This window comes from Arctopsyche grandis, chromosome 2, assembly GCF_051622035.1.
Source record: "Arctopsyche grandis isolate Sample6627 chromosome 2, ASM5162203v2, whole genome shotgun sequence".
Lineage (NCBI taxonomy): Eukaryota > Metazoa > Arthropoda > Insecta > Trichoptera > Hydropsychidae > Arctopsyche > Arctopsyche grandis.
This window is the reverse complement of record NC_135356.1, coordinates 4,845,574-4,869,636: the sequence shown is the minus strand read 5'-3', so window position 1 is coordinate 4,869,636 and position 24,063 is coordinate 4,845,574. Positions and strand designations below refer to the sequence as shown.

Here is a 24,063-nt window from a genome sequence, read left to right as displayed (position 1 = left end):
TGAATTAGCTACAATTTTTTTCGGTCTCCGTGACGGGCCGGAATGTGATATTACCGAAAACGCAAATATCGGAAGGCAAAGATCGAAAATCGAAAGATCTTAAGTCGAAAGATCAAAAAAAAGGGTGCATGATAAACGGTACATACTCACTTAATTTGCGCGAGCAGGATACAACAGGAACAAGAGGAACAGGCTTTTCCTCCCGTATCCTGCGCGCGCACATTAAACAAGGCTGTATGACAAAAAAAGAGAGATAATTTCACCGCATGCCACTGATATATATTATATATATACATAGTACCGTTTACCATGCACCCTTTTTTTTTTGATCTTTCGACTTAAGAACTTTCGATTTTCGATCTGTCGAAAATATTCGTTTATCATGCATACATATGAAAAACGGTTAGTATATCAGTGGCGTGCGTTAAAACTCTCTCTCCCCCCCCCCCCCGTCATACATCCTCACTTAATTTGCGCGAGCAGGATACAACAGGAACAAGAGGAACAGGCTTTTCCTCCCGTATCCTGCGCGCGCACATTAAACAAGGCTGTATGACAAAAAAAGAGAGATAATTTCACCGCATGCCACTGATATATATTATATATATATACATAGTACCGTTTTCCATACACCCTTTTTTTTTTGATCTTTCGACTTAAGATCTTTCGATTTTCGATCTTTGCCTTCTGAAAAAGTCGAAAATATTCGTTTATCATGCATACATATGAAAAACGGTTAGTATATCAGTGGCGTGCGGTTAAACTGATATACATACATATATATATATATATATATATATATATATATATATATATATATATATATATATATATATATATATATATATATATATATATATATATATATATATATATATATATATATATATATATATATATATATATATATATATATATATATATATATATATATATATATATATATATATATATATATGTAATCTTCCCGGACATGCATACAACAAATCCTGAAAGTTCCATCGTAATCGGTTGAGTGGTTTAGGAGCTTATTCGAGGCAGACAAACAGACATTCAATTTTATTTATATACATATATGTAGATCAAAATGTTCCTTAAACAAATGAGAGACATATTTTACAATTTCTAAAATATATATTTAATAGGATTTAAATGAATAGCGTAGGCAGATTAATTTTTGTCGAACAACATAATTTCACATTCCGGCCCGTGAGGTAGACCCATATTAGAGAGTCTAAACACACCTTTACAAAACTCAAAATCCTCGGCGTTAGTTATCTAGGGTTTTTTTGAATTAGCTACATTTTTTTTATACCTGCTTTCTATTGAATTTCTAAATAATTCTAGTGGGAAATGTTGACGAAATTTTCAGCGTGGCGGCTTTCAACCGAAAAGACGTCAGCACTCAAAGGGTTAACTCGTAACCCAACGAACTATCGCATATACATATGTAACATTTGGGAATTTCCCTGATCATGGGTTGCGCTACAAATTGAACACCGATAAATTCGAACAGTCGATACATTTATGAGATAAAAATCGTACGACCCGTCCGAGAGCCGGGCCGCAACTCTTCCGAGTCCAATGCCCCGCCGATTTTCCATTAATCTGGCAGGTGGCGCCACTGTTCCAAGTTCACGACGACCGTGGCGACACGATGAAAAGGCGATCATTCGCGCGACAACCACGCGACGACCCACAGCAAGCCAGAATACGACCATCGCCATGCCCAAGCGCGGTAAACATACCCATTTCTACAAACACACAACCGAAACAAACACAAATCCCACCCCCGTCCGTCGCCATCATCTCGGTCGCGAATCCATCGCGAGGCCGCGCACTTCAACTACATACATAATATATCAAACGGCGATCTTTGTCCGACGATCCGAATTACGCGAGAAACGATAAACGACAGATTGTCGTTAGACAATAGCGAAAAAAAAAAAAAAAACATCTAGAGATTGATTGAAATCGCAAAAGTGTTTCGAAGTTGGCGCGCTGTTGGTTTTAACTCGCGATCGGAAACGGTAGGTGGCGCGTAGAACGCGGGAAAGAAGCGCTGCTGCTATTTAACCGACATTTTAACGCTGTGTTACAAAATGGCGGTCATGTTGATACTCGAGGGTACATCACCATCAATTCGTCAATATTTTTCCATTTTACCTATTCTGTTGCTTTCTGTGGGTTTCCGGAAACCTGTTGTTTCAAATCAAAAATTTAAATACGGTTCGATGATTATTGGTCACAAAGCGCTCGCCAAAAAGTCACTAAAATCACTGCCAGCCAAAAAGTCCATCATACTAACGAGAATTCGAGTGCCAAATATTCCGTATTCGCGATTGTCATGACAAATATTGTCGTTTGGGCGATCGTAATGTGACTAATAATCCCTTTGCTAGTGCATATCGGAGGCTCTTCTTTTCCGATATGCACTAGCAAAATTAACTGTTAGCCGTTCAATGTGATCTGCACAGCTGCACTCGATATCCTTCTGAATAAAAGGGCATAAACTTTATTGCCTAGAACTGAAAATATTCAAAGGAAGCCGAAAACTCGACGTCTTCAAAACAGATGTATTTTTTGTTATTTCGATTTTACTCGATTGAATTTATTTTCATTTAAATATATTAAAGTTTATAGATTTAGACATAAAATTAAGACTTTATATAAAATTCAAGAGGCAATTTTTTTAAATCTTTAATACTGATTTCGCGTACTAATTTTAATATACACTAGTGGTTTTACCCGGCTTCGCTCGGTATTGGTACTATAAACCTCTTAAACATGGCAAATCTTATAGTTAACATTTTACTAATTTTATTTATTTTTTTTTTTTTTTTGAATATTCATTTGTTTTTATTAAACTTGTTGCAATTTCTGCTGGCCTTAACTTTTGGTAACGAATAATCGACGTGATTAAGATTCGTACTATTTCAAATGACATGCATGTTCCTGACCTCTGAACCCCCAAATTACGACCCTGCACTAACATAGGTACATCCTTTTACATCCACTTAACGCGGGCAATAACTTAGATTATATATATACAAACAAATGTAGCAATTTGTTTGCCGTAGCGGTTTTTCAGACATCAACAACTGAAGTTAAGTCTTGTTTGCATCACGATATAATCATCGTTGTATTATTTCAATAACTCTAAATATCATATTATATAAAAGGCTTATTTCAACACCGCACTGATTGTCTGGAGATAGTTCAAATAGACATACGATACACTTTTCATCAAGTACACGAATGCGTACACCTAGTACATAGTTACTAGTTATTAAATAATAGGCCAGACATTACATATTATATATACACACACAATACTATTTTTAAATATACATATGTATTTATATGAGTTCAATTTTTTTTCACTTAATTTTTTATGTACATGTGTTAGATGTAAAATGTAACAATCAAGTTTTTTTTGTCAATATGATCCCAATACAATCAACATATTTTTCCGTTTTGAAAGATTTATCTCTCGTAAGATTTCTAACTACAAATATCACAGGTATCATAAGATACCTAAAAAATATGGAGTTTGACAATAATTTGAAACACAATATGTAAGTCATTCTGTAATTTTTTAAATTTGAACTAAGGTGTTGATAAAATGAGCAAGGCTATAAATTATAGCCTTGGAACTGAAAATTGGACTTCCATCACTTTCAAACATAACGGGTCATATATGTATATGTATGTACATACATATATACGTAGAAAAACATCACAAGATGTTTGCTTGAAATAACAAGAAGGAAGTATTATAGCCAATAATACTTCCTTCTTGTAATTTCAAGCAAACATCTTGCGATGTTTTTCTACGTATTTATGTACATATGTATGTATATATATGACCCGTTATATTTTAAAGTGGTGGAAGTCCAATTTTCAGTTCCAAAAACACTATTTCTGTTTGCCTAAATTCACAAATTGTTATCACTCCTTTTATTTGATATGTCCAAAATCTCGGAAAAGCCGAATAAACGTATTACAGGCCACCGGTATTTTAAAATATTGTTAAACGCAAAACATTATATTTAATGTTTTTCGAAATATTTCTCGAAACGAAGATAAATGGACTAATGCCATTTTCATATCGTTCAGTGCACGTTTTGCAAAATGCAACAAATCGAAATAATTCAAAATAAAAATATATATATTTTATCATTTAGCTATAGTAGATATACATACATATAACATATATATGTACATACAATTTTTTTCTGGAATAAAATGCGTTACAAATTAGAAATCTTCTTTTATCATTCCGTAGATTTCAAGAATCGGATCTAGAATTCCAATCCTTTCAATACTGCTCGATCTCAATTATTTCATTCTTGATTTATTCTCTCTTCGTATTCCGTATATATCGTTTTAAGTATAATATATGTAGAATTAAAAGTTTCTAATATATGTACATATGTACATATATTACATATTCTCATTTAAATCTATTCTGAATCGAATCAATAGAACCATAAAACGTATGTACATATGTGACAGAGAAACGACATAAGATCAATATACAATCATTTCAGTAACTTAGATTCTTCTTGCACTTATTACGTAATAATGTGATAAAATTAAAATATAAGAAGCTAATTGAATGTAGCTGTAATTACATCGATATCAAAGTGGTTCCGTCTAGAACTCAAAATATGAATATTATCTTCGTTTACGGTTCAGTTTATTGTTGAACCTCAACATTCTGATAATGATAAATATATAAGTGATTAAAAATACACTTGCGTACAAACGGGAACTATCACAATCATAAAACAATCTATTTTTATTACTCCAAATAAATATTTATATAAAAAATGGGCTAACGTCACATCTAAACTGTCGTTTTCAAGTACATTGTACTTTTTATTGGATGCAGTTCTGTAGCATCCACAACGTCATACCTACATAAATCTTTTGTATACAACATTAAAGACACTTTATCAGTTTGTTCCACAAATTTAATTTACATAATGTGAAAAGAGATTCATTAAGATGGGTGTATCGAAAAAATTTGAGTTAATATCAAGTCCATAAAGTTCAATTATGTATATGCGTCAATGGTTATGAAATATAAACAAGTTATGAAGAATGTTTACGCGAAAGATGTTTACGAAAACAACCCTGTTATGACGGCCGTACTCTGTTATGTATGTAGGTCACGTTTTGCGAGCGCAAAAAAAGGGTTGCAAGCCGCTGATATAAATAACCATAACCTTCAGTTTCCTCTTCCTCTTCTGGACGCATTATCTTGTAACTGGCACCATCCGGTCAATGCGAAGCGAAAATTTTACACGCATAATTGGAGCTTAATGAAAAGCACAAATCGATTAAGCATGGGTAACATAGGAACGTAGTGACATAGGACTGTGCAATTTTGTCTGTTAGAACGTAGGGCTTCCAAACCGACTTAAACCGAAACCGAAATACCGGCTTTTTGACCATTTGTCAAAAAACCAAACACCGGCTTTTTTACCTCGATCAACCGGTTCTTTACGGTTTTCTTTAATTAACGATTTTTTCCTCAAAACTAACAATTATGAATTTCAAATATATATGAAAGATCAAAATAAATGTGTAATAAGCGTATATTTCCTTGAACAACAAAAAAAGGTACAGCACTTAGCAGTGGTTTTGATATTTCGTAATAGACGAAGACCAGGTCATAAGCAATAAAATATTATTGAAAGTAGTTTTAATAACTTACACAAGGCCTTTCAGAATTTCAGAAAATTGGATTTTCCATAATTTGTAGTTTTTGCGCGTTCGAGTAAAAAAGTATAGAAAACGTTGTCGTAAGTTGTTATGAATTCGTTTCCGAAAATTTCAATGGTTCGACAAGTTAAGCTGAAACAGGTGTGTAAAAATAACTTTGAAAGATGGAAATATTTCATAGTTCATTGCGATTTCGAAAACAAATTCATCTCAGCAATTTTCTTATTCAAGATTGTACGATTACAGTTTTTCTACGGGGTAAGATATTATTTTTTTAATATATTCTTGACAGTAGCTTATTTAAATCATTTAATTTTTTATACGTATTCAGAATCTGCCATTTTACGGCTGTGATATACAATACAAATTTTATTATTTGTTGTAGTAATATACATATGTATGTATAATAATGATTATATGGAAGTTCATAATGTTTATAACTCAATTTAATTTATAAGCAACTATAGAATTTAAAAATTAAAAACCTTAATTTTCTGAAACCGGTGAAAGCCGATCAACCAGCTTTTTATTTGTAAAAAAAACTGAAATTCGACTTTTTCTTTTGGGCGGTTTTTTAAAACCCCTAGTTATATTTCGCTGTATTTTGATATAGCGCTGAAACGTTTGATATGAACGTCCTATTTTGTAATCGACGCAATAATTTCATCCTATAATCTCTACAGTGGGTTCTTTTAATTCCTGATAAATTTCCCATAGTCAAAAAACATTTCCGGAAACGTTAAATCTCATATACTTGTACATATGTTTGTTTGTACAGTCTGGACAAAAAATGTATATATATATATATATATATATATATATATATATATATATATATATATATATATATATATATATATATATATATGTATATATATATATATATATATATATATATATATATATACATATATATGTATATATATTCGTGATCCCTAGATGAAAGTATCAATTATGTGATAATTGGATTAAAACAAATGGATTACTCAGATACAAAATAGTACACAACTATGTACATATACATATTTACACATAGTATTATTATTCCACGATATTATAAGCCAGTGATAGAAATTGATAACTGGCAATCGTTTTTTTATATTATAATTACAATTAAGTTGATTTTTGTTTAAATATTTTAATAAGCAAAACTGATTCATGAATATTGTCAACTAATTCTTCAGTTATACATATGTAGTATTTGAAATTGGTGGAAGTCAAATTTTCAGTTCAAAAACACCATTTCGTTAGACTTTTTTTTATTACTAAAAGTTATACCCGGCTTCGTTCGGTATTTGTAATATTTTAATAAGCCGGGTAAAACCACTAGTAATAAATAAAATAAAGTCAAACAGAAAATTTGACTTCAGCCATTTTCAAATACTACATATAACCGAAGAATTACAGACATAGTTGACAATGTTCATGAATCATTTTTGCTTATTGAAATATTAAAAAAAGCACAACTTAATCGTAATTTAATCATAATCGAAAGCTTAAACGTGGCAAAACAATCTAATAGTAAACTTCATTCAAAAAATTCATTAGTTTTTATATTAACTTTATTTGAATCGAAAAAAATAATATTCGACGATATCGACGTCATCGTTACAGAAACTATGATTTGTTTTCGATGCTCTCAACAAACCTTTAAACCTTACATATGTAAATATAATACGAAGTTTCTTTCGAAATTATATATTAGATGTAGAATATTTAAAAGTGACATAGTGGGTAGGATGGTTTTTGCCAATTTAATGGAGGAACCGTTTCAACAATGAAATCAGATAAATTGGCAAACTCTGATGGGAAACGATCGAATATACAAGTCTGACCAACAGCATTAAATATAAGCATCGAATCGAACCCGGTAGCCTCTCAGTGCTTAACATAAACGGAGCAAGCCATACTGCTGACTGAATTCACAAATTGTTATCACTTATTTTAATTCGTTACGTCCAGAATCTCGAAATAGCAGAATAAACGTATTACAGGCCACCAGTTTTATCTTAATATTGCTAAAGGCAAAACATTATATTTAATATTTTGCGAAACATTTCTCGAAATGAAGGAAAGTAGTCTTATGCCTCTTTCAAATACAACGGCTCATATGTATGTACATACATATGTAGATAAAGTAAAAACAATATATGTACATACATGCGTACAATTGAGGTCGATTTTTTTATTTACTACAACTTATACTGACATGTTCAATATCTGCTATATAAAGATGAATGTTTATCCACAACGCAAATCTACAGTTTTCAATTTAAAACCAATAAACTTTACACAGTATACAAACTTATATGTATGTACATACATACAAAGGTCGTAGACTACTCTAAAATAGAGCTTTCTATTTTTACAACTTTCACCCGTCATTATAATACGGGGATATACATACATTTTGTCGTTGAACATTTTGGACTTGCACCAATTGTCGTGTAACCCATACATATGTAGCTGGATTGTTCGGCGTTACTCGAGCAAATGAGAATTTCAAAAAGTAGTAAAAGCTTATTCAGTAAGCTGTTTGTGTAATAATTTATATTATATAGTTATATGCCTAATAGTTTATTCATACACAAACTATTATAGTCGATTCGATGAGGCCTGAGACCTCCGAGAACCCAGCATTCTGTCGTATTCGTGCAATATGTTTTTTTTTTTAATTTTTTCTCATTTAACTATATTATTTCTTATTAAAATATATTTCAATGCAAGGTCTTTAATAATATTACTGCAAGTTTTACTGTCCATAATATGACGTTGACAATAATTACTTTTATCATCTAAAAAATATAAATTTCCATTAATATAAAATATTAGTGGTTTATCCCAGCTTCGCTCGGTATTTGTAAAATAAACCTCTCAAACATGACTAATTTTATAGTTAGCATTTTATTAAATTTATTTGAATAGCTTTATTTTATATAAATTTATTTGAATATTCATTTGTTTTTTTTTTTAATAAATTGACCGTCTTGATGTATTTATGTTTATGTTCAAATGTATTTTTTTTATGTATAATTGATGAGTATATTTTTTTGTGTTATATTTTTTGACCATTGTGGCGCTTTAGGAATTCCTGCTATGCCACAATGGTCTGTTTAGAATAAATAAATAAATAAATAAATGAACAAACTAGTATGAGTGAACACTTGAACTGTAACATATACACATATATGTACATGTGTATATACATATATATGTATATATATATATATATATATATATATATATATATATATATATATAATGTACGTATATAATGTACGTATATATCATTGGCGCCTCTACATAAAAAGACTACTAGATAAGAAAAGTGGCCGAGAGTAATGGCATTGATATTGTGTGATATAATTAATCGAAATAATTATTATTTATCAGTGGCGGCGGAATTAAAAGCTAAAGTATAATTTTAACGATGCATGTACATACAAATGAGTACATCAAGTATATACATACATACAAAAATATATCACGTCCATATCGGTCGCATTTGACGGGTCAAAATTTGGGTCACAAAGTTATGTGAGCTATCGGAAAACTATGCTGTTAAATATGATATCGTCGTCATATACATACAAACAAACAATCTAGTGATACAAACAATAAGATCGCCTTTAATTTGAAGTTTAGATCGATTGCAGTTACATATTTCTACAGCGGCTGTGTATGTTTTTATTATTTTATGTATGCGCAGTGTTTTTAAAATGTTTATCTATTGCTGTTCAAACGAAAGTAAAAAATAAAAAAACCTTATCATTCGGTCACATCGGACGTGCAACTTTAAACACGCGGTCTACTTTCTAATAAGTTTTTTTTTCTTTTTTAATGACCCGCATTTGTTTGAATGCGTTTATTCGATTCGACAGAGATGTAATCTAGATATAATCGCTATCGCCTCTAAGTGCAAGCACTTAGTTAATCCGTTAACAGATAATCCTTGAACGGTCACACAGTCTCTGGGATTCTATTCGCTAAATCCGCGGTGTACGTAACAATAGTATATGCAAAATTAAAGGACAAGTCATACAGAGTCAATTGCGTTGATTTCGAATTTATAAATGCCACTATCAAATGATAGGTATCGTTTACCGTATCTAATATATAATTTCGAAAGAGACTTTGTAACTATTTAAGTATTGTTGGTTCGTAAATCCGTGACGTCATCGAACAAATGAATATTCAAATAAATTTAAATAAAATGTTTACTATTAGATTGGCCATGTTTAAGCGGTTTATATTACAAATACCGAGCGAAGCCGGGTAAAAACACTAGTAATATAATAATTATAGTTTTAATTTAAATTTTTGATTTAATTTTCGATATTTTGTACGCTACTGGTCCCAAAGCCGAATCCACTTCACTTGCCTTCGTCAGCTTCGGCTTAATGAGTACGCACCAGCAAATGTATAGAAATAAATCCGCATACAATTACACTGTATTATTGACCAAATCATACACACGAATTTCAAAAATTCGTTCTCATACGATATGAGATTGCAAAGAACGAATCTCTCCAAATTGGAGTCGAGAAAAGTAGACGTTTACTAAAATCATAAATAGCCACCACAATTGTCCTATGATTAGTCTCCTAATGTTTAATAAAAACACTCATCTGAGAGATCAAACTCTCAGACTCCAAAAATATATTAATTTCAAAAAAAATACAAGAATCCTTCTTTTCAAATAGAGTGGATAAAATTTGGAATAATCTACCAAATTAATTAGTAGCGTCTAGTAACTTAATCCTCTTTGAAAATCAACTTGGTGAATGGTACAAACATATGTAGTTCTTCTTTTTTTCGTTTGTTATTATTGTGCATATATTTTTTAAATTTAATTTCTTCTAGTTTTAATTTTTAAATACATATGTAACTAGTTGTTTTACCCGGCTTCACTCAGTATTTATAATATAAACAGCTTAAAAATGGCGAATCTAATAGTAAATATTAATATCAATAAAATATTATTCGATAAAATATTATTAAATTTATTTGAATCAAAGAAAAAAAATCGACTCGCCGTCATAGAAATTTTAAATTGTTTAAGAAGTCCCCTCGCGCCCCCTACCCTTGGTGCCCCAGTGCCCCCCATCCCCCGTCCCCATGTCATCATAGAAACTTTCCCAACAATTCCCAACCAACATTACATATTTTCTTACATTCTTAGATACATACAAAGTCTCTTTCGAAATTATATATTAAATTTATTTTGATTCTTGTTTTTATCTTATTATCTTTTATTTATTTTTTTATTATTTTTTGTTATTGTAATTATCAAACCCCTTGCATATATACATATATATCACCTCTCCTTATTAATTTTAAATACATAAATGTGCATATATGTTTATGAAGGCGTATTTTCAAAATTATATTTATATGAATTTTGAGAATGATTTATAACAAATACATATATTGAAACTGTATTACTAACCAAAAATACTAAATATTCTATGTATTGAATACATTTATGAAGATTTTTTCCAAAGAAGTAAGTACCCCCCTTTACTAAACGAATCATAAAATATAAATACGACTTTATAAAATAAAAACATAAAAAATAAATTGTGTATCAGTAGATTCATAAGTTTAGGTGGCACTAACCATATATAGAAAAAATTATATGAAATAAATTAGAAAATAATCATGAAAATCGGTTATATACCACTGCACTGCATGGACGCGCCAATTTTTCAAGTGAAATACGAGCAGTTACCAAAAGATAAGAAGTAGTTAAGTCGCTTCTGAAAAATTCACTGGTAGTCAGCAATAGTTAGAATATTAGTTCTGATTTGATGCCTGTTTATTAGCTGTCGTAAAGCAGCGAGATAAGAAATGTAGGTACAATAATCAGCAGCAGTTTCGAGATAACCATCAACTCGAACCTAATAAACTTACCAGTGATTAGAATTTGGTCTAAATATCATATGCTAAATTTAATTTTCTTGACTTTTCCTACACACGTATAAAACAATTTTCTTTCGTGCAGTTAGTATGTACACTACATGTGATTTATCACACCTTTTCTTACATTTTTATCACAAAAATGTAAGCAATCCTTTAGTATGACCAAAGAATTGTTCCATCTGTTTTATGTACAATCTAAGTATCTAAAGTATTTTTGAAATAAATAGTTCATGCTTTTTGGATCACTGGCGAAGTACCAATTTACCGGGCCATTTACTTGAACTGCCTAATTCATACACACAGTGGCCTAACGAGGATAAATGACGCCCGGGGCAAGCATATATTTTATTCCCCCCCCCCCCCCTCTATTTTGTTATATGTATTTGACGACTTAAGTTTTATTTCATTAATATTTTCACAAATAACATATCTTAGCAGCCAACTCCTATTTATCTAAGGGTCAGGTTAGGTTAGGTTAAGTTAGGGTTGGCCCTATTCATTTAAGATTAGGTCGGTATTATTCAGCCTCACTGTCACACGCGAGAACTGAGACAGTGAGACCGCATATTAAACTAAACACGTGAAGATAGATCGCAAACTAAAATAGATATGTTAAGGTAGACCGCATACTGAAGCGGCACCCTTTGTATGTTTGTAAGTATTTTTGGTTGAGATCTTCGAAAACAAAACAAACTTTTTTTACGACGAATTGATATATATTTTTTTTGGATTAAAATAAATTTAATAAAAAAACTAATGAATAATTACTATTAGATTCACTATGTTTAAGCTGTTTATATTAAAAATACTGAGTATATATATACATATATACGTTGCGTGTGGGTGGGTTCGGAATCCAAATGAAAGGCCAGTCATTTCACAGGACTTTTTCATCGATTTGAGGAGTCCACACGGAATCACCGCTCAATCCAAAATGATCTGATCTAGAGGAAATAATTATGCAAATGTCTGAAGCTTTTCAATGCTTGTATTGCTGCCATAAAGTGATTTGAGAACAAAGAATAATGTAACCCGAGACAAATTATGTACATACCTACATATATGTCATAAAAGTATTCGTGATTTGGCAGCTTGGACAAAAAAGCTACCTTTAAGCAACGATTAATAATTTAATTCCCCACTAAAATTAATTAAAAATACTATTTATACTAAATATAAAATACTGCTGCGTAGGAGTGGGTTCAGGTCCAAATGAAAGGCCAAAGTCGCTTCACAGCATTTTTTTTTTTTTTTTTTTATACATATATACCAGGAAGGCCTTACAGGTAAATCCCAATGCGCCTTCCTGGCCAATTACAAATACAAATGCAGCATTTTTATTATAAGTCGTTGAATTGCGAGACACTGAAAAAACTCGCAAATTAACGAGACATCTATGAATTGTACATAAATTTTTATTGTACATCAATCAAATTTCAAATAGTGGTGACATAGTAGGTAGGAAGGATTTTTAGCCAATTTTTTTTCCAGGAACCGTTTCAACAATGAAATCAGAGAAAATTGGCAAACTTTGATAGGAAACGATCAACCTGGAGTCACAAATCCAGGTCTGACCAACAGCATACTCTGAAAAATTCATTTTCATTCAGGGATAGAACCCGGCACCTTCTTGACGGTAAGCAGAAGCTTAACGTCTGAGCTATGCTGCTGGCTATTTATTTATTTATTCAACGATTCAGGAGGTCCACCCGTGACCACCGCTCACTCCAGAATGATCTACCATGTGTACCTACTTATAAAGGACAAGTTGCACATCACAGCTTCCCCGATCCATTAATGTGTCTATTGTCTAGGCACGTAAAGGTCTACCCTGACGAGTATATTGTTGGCGATGTCTGTGAGATCTCCAGAGTAGGTATACTTTGTTCGGGCACTTACTGAGTCCCGTTAGTCTAATCCAGGGTCTCTATTGTTCACCCACGAATCCAATTAGACGGTGAATACTCTATCTCACATTACATATACATACAATATTGTCTTAAATGAAACTTTTGCTTTCACGGTCGGGCTCAAATTATGGCTTTCAATACAAAGCCTAGAAAAACTGCATATTCGACAGACAGATTACGACGAACAATCATAAACCTTTTAAATTGTAGTTCATACGCCTAAAAAGTTTTTTTTTCAATTTAAATAAGTAAATATTGGATACGGCTAAGAACCCCTAACATTTAAACTAATTCAATGACATCTTACAATGATATTCAATGAGTCACAATGACATTCGCTATTTTTTCCATTAAAATAGGAAAATTTAGGATTTTTGAACATTTTGTCGCTTGAACATCATTTCCGTGGACATTTTGTCGCGTGAACATTTTGTCGCGTGGACATTTTGTCGCGGGTACGTTTTGTCAGTGCACTAATTTTCGAGTACATTTTGTCGTTGAACCTTTTGGACTTGAACCAATTGTCGGTGTAACCAATCTGGTGCGCCCGGGACATTAATACCCCCAATTTTTTGTGTTTTTTGAATTTATCCCCCCCCCCCCCCCCCCTTTTGTTAAGCCACTGCTTACACACTACTTATTGTTTCTGTTCAACTTTTTCCATTTCAGGGACATCAGAAGTGTTCAGCGGAGCGGCCATTCGTCGCTTCGTAGCTGAACTTGTGGGCACCCTATTCCTGGTTCTAATAGGATGCATGGGATGTCTGCCAGGGTGGGCTTCAGGTGCTCCACCTTCGATACAGTATTCCACTTCCTTCGGCATGGTCGTCATGTTCGTCGTACAGGTCAGAGGAGATACTAACGCCACTCTATACAAAAAAAATGTCTAGAGTGCACTTTTAAAATTTTCAGACAAACTCGATTCAAACTCAAATAGCGTGCCAAAAAAAATAAGAAAAAAAACAACCGAATCAAAAATAAATCGCAAACGCAACATTCGTGACGACAAAAGCGCCGAATTATTTAACGTTTTCTGTCGCATTCAAAATAAACATGAAATGTGACGTTTTGAACCCGACTCATGATTTTTTATTTATAAACTCGCACATTTACCGCACAACGCGGTGAATGTAGACATTCACACGTTGCTTTGGTTCGAAATGTCTATTCAAAATGAGACAGAACCTTTCAAACTTATATATCTTCAGCAATTGAAACTCTTTAAATATGAACTTTAGTATGCGATCTATCTTCGAATGACAGTCGACTATTTTTTTTTAATTGTATCGTAGCAACGACCTGTTTATTATCATTTTTGTTTTTTCCTGCCACCCCATAATGTTGTCGAAGCATTTCTATCAAAATATCGTCAGCAGCGAAGAAAATACCGACCATAACTACATAATCTTAAATGAATAGGGCCAACCCTAACTTAACCTAACCTAACCTGACCCTTAAATACCTATTTATTTAAGGGTCAGGTTAGGTTAGGTTAAGTTAGGGTTGGTTCTATTCACTTAAGATTAGGTTGTTAGGGTCGGTATTATTCAGTCTCACTGTTACACGCGAGAACTGAGACAAAGTGGGACGCATATTAAAGTAAAAACGTGAAGGTAGATCGCATACTAAAGTAGATATGTGAAGGTAGACCGCATACTAAAGTAGCACCCAAATGTGTGCAACGCACACAGGCGGCCGCAATATAAAGGCCGCCGAAATAAATGAGAGTTGAAAAAATTATGTTCCTTAAAAAATACGAAACAAGACATCCTACTCTTTAAAGTGTATCTATTTGTATACTTGTGGATTGCTGAAGTAACACATATAATCCGGGGAAATAACGGGATAGCAGGTATTGCTTCGGTTCGCATAGAGCTAGGTCTTCTATGTTCTATTATCTTTGCGACTGCCGGATGTACAAATTCTTCAAGGACGTTGAGTATTGGTTGGTCATCGAAAGAACAGGGGTTAAAAACACTATATTTTCTTGAATGAACTCGCAAACGTTCAGTCTCTCTTGTCGTCTGGTCCTGTTTTGGTTTTCTGCCTGTTTTTCTGGTTAATTTTTATTGTGATTAAAATTTTCAACACTATATTTCTCACACAATATTTATCACAAGGTAAGATTTTTGCACTACTCGCGTGCACTTCTTTTTTAATTAAGAGGTTAGTAAAGAGCCGCCGGTTAAGTGCAATCGGATTAAGCCGAGGCACATCCCTGACACCGTGTGACCGTTATAATTGGTTTCGAGGATTATCTGCAAACTAAGTGCAAGTAAGCTAAACAATGGCGTGGTAGCGGTACTCGGTCGCATTCCCGTGGAGTTCTCAGAAGTGACCCATACCGTGGGTCTGAGTGTCGTGGGAATACATATCCGAGTACGTGACCATTACAATAGGTAAACAAATAGGAAGTCGAAGATGTCCTGAGAGACCTGTTCCTTATAAGACGATACTTAGGCGATATCAAGACATTCTGGACTGAGCACTGCCAGTGTGTGTATCTCCTTAATCACCAATAAATGCTGTGAAACGACTTTGGCCTTTTACTTGGATCCTCCACCCACCCCTACGCAACAACATAATATGATTTATACAAATGCTGGTAAAATTAAAGTGCGACCGATTAAAATTTTCACAGGCCGAACTGCTAGGCGCAGCCCTGCATACAAATACAGACTGAGCATGAGCTGATTGACAGAATACTATAAATGTACATATCCATCCCAAATAAAATAAAATAATTATTTGGTTATATTAATTTCAAAGACAAATCTAATCTAAATCGAACTTTAGCGGGCTTTAGCTTTTTTTTTCTCGGGTTAATTTATTTTATATGAGTAAGCGTTCTTTTGTTTATTGTATTATTATTCAAAAAATTATTTATTATTTTGTTTGTAAAAAGTATGCTTGCTCATATGTTCTAAGCGCTATCTGCATACTTATACCGGCTATTAAATCATGAAATCATTAAAGTTATGCTATTAAATAAAAATTGTATGCATACACGTTCGACATGTGTTGTCATTTATGCGGGGTTCATGCTTGCACGACAAAAAGTCTCTTTGTTCGTATCCAAATAATCCATTTGAATATTAAAAAGCATAATCTGAACCCAGCATAAACGACAAAAAATCTACCGAATGCGCCTAATCCTACTTAATATTTTACAATATTGCCCTTGCAGCAGCTGAAAGCCTTAATATATATTTTTAGCAATTGGCGTTTGAATTTAAAATAACATTTATTTTAAATTTAAAATAATATTTTGACTTGGCAAAACTAATAAGGCGAAATCACACAGTAGATACTTTTAAACATGCGAAAAAAATGTGGGCATGCCTTGCACATATTCATGGCACGCCCTGCACACACCGTCCCAAAATCACCCCCTGGAGTGTTTTCGGCTAAATTTTATCCTTGCTTGGCAGTGATCGATAACGGTGCATCTCATATTTGAAGAAATGTAGGAGAACGCCCACAGCGGGGAGCCAAGCACACGACGTGCCGTTCTTCCCTGTGTGATTTCGCCCATAGTAATACATACCGAGCAACGAAAGCTGTAATTTAAGGCATTTTTTATTTCGCTTCTTATATTCACGAATTTATCAAATTACATCCTTTTTTATCACACCTTCGCACTTCCAATTTATAAAGAATGTATCAAATCGAAATTTTCATTTGCGAATTTGCTATTAACATTGCGATTTTATTTGTATTATAATACTATGTGTATAAAACCTATATATTCAGATATTTGTTTGCTATTCTGCTTGCTTTTGCGCATAAATTATTGTATTATTTGAATAAATTTAATTTATAAATGTCAATACTATGCGGAATTTAATTTTTTTTTTACCAACCTTGGTTTTTTTTTCAGTGTTGAGTATTATTAAGAAATCTTAACTCGTTAAATGTACACATGCTAGCTATATAATAAAGGTTTTCTCTGAATATATTATATGTACAGACAGTAATTAAAATTAAACTGAGATGAATTTCAATTACTATAAAGTGCACAATATTGCTGATATATGTATATATAAAAAAATATGATATGATAAAAAATCAATGCGTTTGTTTGCAAAAATTATTAACACTAAAAACACTGCGTATTTTTATGTGACACTCAAATATATTGCTTGTGATTTGATATTTTGATGTAATATACAATGTACATCGAAAGCAGCTACAAATAAACTTTCGTTTAAAAATGTCGGGCTTTTTTTTTTGCTCGTAACCACTTCAAGTTTGATATATGCAGACAAGCAACGGCGCTAAAATATGTATTTACAAATACGCATTTGAATATAAACACGTAAATAAATAATTTTGCGAAGAATGCACATTGAAATTCAACATATACATTTGTATTCATAGATTTTTTTATATACGCGTATTTACGATTATACGTAAGCATGTTCTTGTTACTCCCAAGTAGTGAATGACATTGAATTTTAATTTTTTTTTGTATGTAAATTCAATAAAACCTTTTAAACATTCTAAATCTGTATATATTTAAAATAATATAAAATTCTAACACCGGTGTGACAATGTATGGAATGTACATATGTAGACATGTGTACATATTATAATATGTTAGCTGCTATTAAATACAAACAGGTATAAAGATGAGTAATACTTGAATATGAATCCTTTATATACATACATATGTAAATACAAAGCAAAGTGATAAAACTCAATAAAAGAAACATTAGTATATTGTTGTTTATTATATAAGTCTAAGAAAATTTATGAAATTCAATAAAATTGTGGAAATATTACCCAATAAACACTATCCATATAAAATTTTTGAAATTATACAAATATTAAGTTTAAATCAAAAATACACATTTTTTTTAAATCACATTAAATTTATTTTGTATTCCATAATATTAAAATAGAAACGTTGTACATAAACATATGTATGTACATACATGCATGTGAGTTCAAAATAGTAATGAACAATATAAAATTTCAATAAAAATGATGGTAAAACATTAAAAATTTGTCTAAAACCACAAATATCCCAAAATCGACCCATCAATTTGACCCCTGAATAACTTGACTCTTTGATCAGTAGTGTTCCGGCGTTGACGACATGTTGAGAACCGGAGATAACCTTTGAAAGTTATGACTTTGATCTGCCTGTCGCCTATTTGACATTAAAAAAGAGCAATCGTTAATTATAAATTAACAAATTAATTAATGTTTAACTGTTTTTTTTACGTACATAAATATGTAAAAATTTACATAACAATTGCCCCATGATAATATCATAAATTTACAAAATGAATACACACTTTCATATTTGAGCCGATATATTTGAAAGTGGCATTAGTCTATTTTTCTTCATTTCGAGAAATATTTCGCAAAACATTAAATATAATATTTTGCGTTTAACAGCTTTTTCCGAGATTCTGGACATATCGAATTAAAATAAGTGATAACAATTTGTGAATTAAGCCAAACAGAAATAGTGTTTTTGGAACTGAAAATTGGACTTCTGCCCCTTTCAAATACAACGGCTCATATATTAGCTTTAACAGCTCAGATTTTTTCACACAATTCTTTAGAATTCAAAAATGCGTTAAAATTACTTAACTTTCAAATATAACGGCTCATATAATACTTACTGCAATATGAGTAAAACAAGCTTTTATATGAATTGATATAGGTTTTTCATTCAAAATTGACACTTTTTCGTTTCAAATTTACCCTGATTCAAATTGACATTGAAAAGGGGTCAATTTGTAAATTAAAAATGGTCAATTTAGAATGAAAAACCTGTATAATGTATCTAAAATTTCCCACATTCAAAGCACATGTAAATATATTATCGTTTAAATGGTAAAAAGCGCTCATAAAATCGGCGTTAGATAAATAAATCAATATCATAAATAAATAAATCTTTGATTAGTTAGTCGTCGTATGCTCTATGGATAGAATGTAACAAGTCGTGATATAACGAAGGTGAACCGGAGAGATAAAAGCTGAACACAAAATATCATAACAAATGTAATTAACTACATCATGCTTTCAATATCAGTGAAATAGTGTGTATTCAGTAGCAAATGTTCGCTAACGAAGCATTTATTATACTATAAATTAAATTGAATTATTACATTAGTACATTGAAGATAACCGAGTTATGCTAATTATCACATTGTTTATAAACAACCCCAACATATTACCACATCGGCCTTGATTGTGATATTCTAAGTAACTTGCATAGATTAAATCCAAGATATTCAAATACAACACTCCTTTTTCTATATATATTGTATATAATTTGCATTCAATATAGAACATTTCATAAAGTACTTATTGTGGGCGATATAATATGCTAGCCGTATCCAGCATACTGAGCTGTCAATGTTTTATTAATGTAAAAGGTAACAGTACCATTCTACGTCCGGGTACTCGATCTATTATTTATTTATTTGGTTTTAGCTCATATTTAAAATTATGTAATTCAAATAACAAAATCTTTATCACCTACAGATGCACATACATACATACATTGCTTGCAAAAATGATGATCTGTTAAAAATGATATTCACAATTTATTATTGGAATGTACGTAACACATGTAGATAGTTTATAAATATCACTTAAGAGTTGAAAACAAATTGCAAAATTTTACATTCTAATAAAAATAGCTGCTGAAGATTGGGTCCCAGTCAAAGAACAGAACTGTTGCTTTAGTTACATAGAGGATTAAAAAAAATTAAACTAATCGCTTGGAACAATGAAAATATACGTATTTACTTCAAATAGATAAAAATCACAATATAAATCCACAGAAAATGTAATTCTAAGCCTTGTGCGTATCCCAATAACCACTTTAAGCTCTGGCATGTACCTTTACTGAAAATCCATGTATGTATATGTAATAAACATGTTACTGTAAAAATTAAAAAGATTAGTACGTAAATCCTAATATTACCGAAAAGCTCTGATAAAAATTAGATAATATAAGTAATTCAATCTTTTATCGCGAAAATGTGTGGGTTTACTCACTAATTATAGGATTTAAAATACCTTTATTAAGACATACAAAGTATATTTAAATAAAATTATATATTAGGTTGATGCATAAGTAACGTCGTATTTTTTTAAGAAAACAAAAATTAATATTTTCAGAAAAACTTTATTAAATTAATTAATTTTATGATTCCCATTATTGCTGAGAACTGTCTCCCATCTTTCCGTCAACTTTTTAATCCCATTTGAATAAAAACTTTCGGGTTTCGATGTAAAGAACGTGTATAGTGCTGTTTTCACCTCCTCTGTTGTATTGAATTTTTTTCCATTTAGATAATTTTGTAGAGATAAAAATAAGTGAAAATCAGAAGGGGCTAAGTCAGGAGAGTAAGGTGCATGCTTTAAAACATCCCAATTAAGCTCCTTTAATTTGTGCTGTGTAATCATTGCAGAATGAGGCCGCGCATTGTCGTGATGAAAGACGACACCCTTGCGATTGCGATTAGTTGGGGTCGTTTTTTTACGAGTTCCAAGTTTAATTTTTGCAGCTGTTCACAATATTTCTCAGCTTTAATTGTTTGGTTAGCTTGCAACAACTCTTAATAAATAATTCCCTTCATATCCCACCAAAAACAAAGCATTTAGAATTTAGCAAACCACCGTTGACTGTTTCTAACGTCGATAGCACCTTTGCCGTACACATCACATATATTTAAAAAGTAAACAGTGTCGAATATGCACTCTTTTCTCTGACATTTTCAAAAATCACAAGGGCTCTGTATACCTCGACTGCTGACAAAAGACTGAAAAAAATGTTGAAAGAGACCCTCCTCTACATAATACAAAGGCAAAATTAAGCACAGATGCTAAAACTCTTGGTTAAAAACAATATGTCATAGTCTATGTAAAAATACGACGTTACTTATGCATCAACCTAATATGTATGTACATTCAATGCTTTTAAATCGAATGCATAATATATATTTTTATATCTATTGCTTTAATTATTATGTATGATATACATATGTATGTACATATATGATATTTCTCTTTTGATAGATCGTAGGACATATCTCCGGTGGACATGTGAATCCTGCCGTGACTCTCGCAGCGGCCATCTGCGGATTGATATCCATTCCTTTATCAATCTTATACGTGATTGCTCAACTGATTGGTGCAACCACTGGCTATGGACTGCTGCTTCTCTTGACTCCGAATCACGCCTTCGACAACTCCACAGCATTTTGTGTCACCATCCCTGCTGACACTGTCTCGTCTGGACAGGTAAGTTTCAACACATATACTTCTTCGAATTGCATAATTTGACAAAGTCAACGTCGAAAAAAAGCCATTGAAATTCAAATTAAAAACATGTATGCTAAAAGCAATTCTATGCCGTACGCATATGTAATGGATACTTGCAAAGAATACTGAATTTATACAAAGTTATATACATACATATGTTACAGAAAGCCCGGCTTTACACGGGTAGGATGGATTAGACCGGCACCGTGACTGCGCCGGTTACCAGGTGCTGCGTTGTATGGGTGGGTATGCAATGTTTCATCCGACCCGTCTGAAACATTGCACACACCTATCCATACAACACAGCGCCTAGTACCCGGCGCAGGCGCGGTGCCGGTCTAATCCATCCTGCCCGTGTAAAACCAGGCTAAGAGTTTAAAGCTTGAATCAGTATACATTGACTAGCAAGTGTATGCATCATCAAAATCACCCAATAACATTATACACGGGAGAATGAATGAACACGTTAACTAGTAAATTACACTAACTATATCAGTACGCAGTAAATTCTTACGAAAGGAATAACAAGTTCACATTTTTTACAAGTATATAGTCTTCCTATTGAAAACTTACAAACAAAACTGACACATTAAAAATGGATCCGCTCTAAAATCGCCAGACAAATTGAACGACAGATTAACGGACGGCTGCTTTAAATGCAATTCTCGTCTTCTCGAATGATAGATTGCACATCAGATGACGGGTAACCTTTCGATGTGCACAGATGCAATTATTAAAATTGAGTTGGATCTTTCAGGCGAGTTTAATAAGGCAAGATTCGATAAGTTCCTTATTAAACTCGCCAGAAATATGCAACTCAATTTTAATAATTACCATTTTAATAATTGCATCTGTGCACATCGAAAGGTTACTCGTCATCTGATGTGCAATCTATCATTCGAGAAAATGAGAATTACGTTTAAAGCTGCCGTTCTGTTAATCTGTCGTTCGTTTGTCTGGCGATTTTAGAGCGGATGCACCAAACCCATTAAAAATGTTGTGCCATCTTTACCGAGCAATGCTCGGTCTTCCTAATACTTTTGTACATATGTATGTATATTATAATACTGGAAATTTATATCCACAGGCTGTGTTGATAGAAGCTATAATAACGAGCGTGTTGATACTCGTATGTTGTGCTGTATGGGATCCTTGCAATTCGAAGAACACCGACTCGGTACCGATCAAATTCGGCTTCACCATCGCCGCTATTTCCATGTCAGCCGTAAGTATTATATATTTATACATGTACATATGATATGATATCGTGTACGCATACATATATTCAAATGATGTAATTGAAAATAGGGAGCGTTCACCGGAGCCAGTATGAATCCAGCTAGAAGTCTCGGACCAGCTCTTTGGACCAGCAGATGGGATCGTCACTGGGTATATACCTATACAATCTTTTCAAATTAACATTGTATTGTTGGGATTCATTTATAATTATTAAATGGTTTTCAGGTGTATTGGGTAGGACCTTTGTTGGGCTCCGCTGTATCAGCGTTGCTGTATCATAATTTCTTCAAACAAGAACCGGCACCGATTCAACGAGAAGAAGTTCCGCTCAATGAAATACGAGGCAAACAGAAAAATGAATCTGCTTAAGTGAAAGGAGATTTGTACTAGTAAAATTTTACAAATGATGGTAGAATTATTATAAAAAATAAATTCAAAATAACGTGAATCGGCAGTGTTATCCAAATATAGTTTTTAATGAAAATAACAAGTACGCGAATGTATAATGGTAATTAACTATTTACATATGTGTAATGTTTAAAAATTCCCAATGAAGATGAATTTTTTAAAACACTTGATAGATTTTTTTATAATGAATAAAATACTCATTATATAAATAATAAATAAAATAAATCTTACACAAAAACTAAATAAAACATTTTATATATGTATTATGCGATTCGATTAATTAATTAATTCGATTCGATTAATAATAATTAATCTAGTTATAGATATGTATAATCAATATTGAAATACATTTATGATCTAATGCTACGATTGGCATTAATTAATAAATACTATTTGATATTAATGCATTTTATTTATTCTGACACTGCGATGATATCTTAAACGGCCTATCGACACAGTAAGGAAAATTCTACAAAATATGTATCTTTCTATGAATCTATATATGCCAGAGAAGTTATATTTCTACTAGTATTAATTTACTTTGACTAGCTTAGCCAGT

At 32.1% G+C, this 24,063-nt stretch overlaps 1 protein-coding gene across 1 annotated transcript; it reads left to right on the top strand.

The window, feature by feature from the left end:
- Positions 1-1,661: 1,661 nt before the first annotated feature.
- Positions 1,662-23,905, top strand: LOC143922976 (aquaporin-like). Its single transcript, XM_077446439.1, has 6 exons — positions 1,662-1,738; positions 14,235-14,410; positions 21,612-21,836; positions 22,945-23,082; positions 23,166-23,246; positions 23,322-23,905. Exons 1-6 carry the CDS (start codon positions 1,726-1,728, stop codon positions 23,463-23,465), a joined length of 777 nt encoding a protein of 258 aa, XP_077302565.1. The 5' UTR covers positions 1,662-1,725; the 3' UTR covers positions 23,466-23,905.
- The last annotated feature ends 158 nt before the right edge of the window (positions 23,906-24,063 follow it).

What these genes read in the sequence shown, in the direction of transcription:
- LOC143922976 (XM_077446439.1), top strand. An exon ending in TCGTCATGTTCGTCGTACAG is followed by an intron (nt 14,411 to 21,611) that starts GTCAGAGGAGAT and finishes CTCTTTTGATAG; the next exon opens with ATCGTAGGACATATCTCCGG. An exon ending in CCGCTATTTCCATGTCAGCC is followed by an intron (nt 23,083 to 23,165) that starts GTAAGTATTATA and finishes AATTGAAAATAG; the next exon opens with GGAGCGTTCACCGGAGCCAG.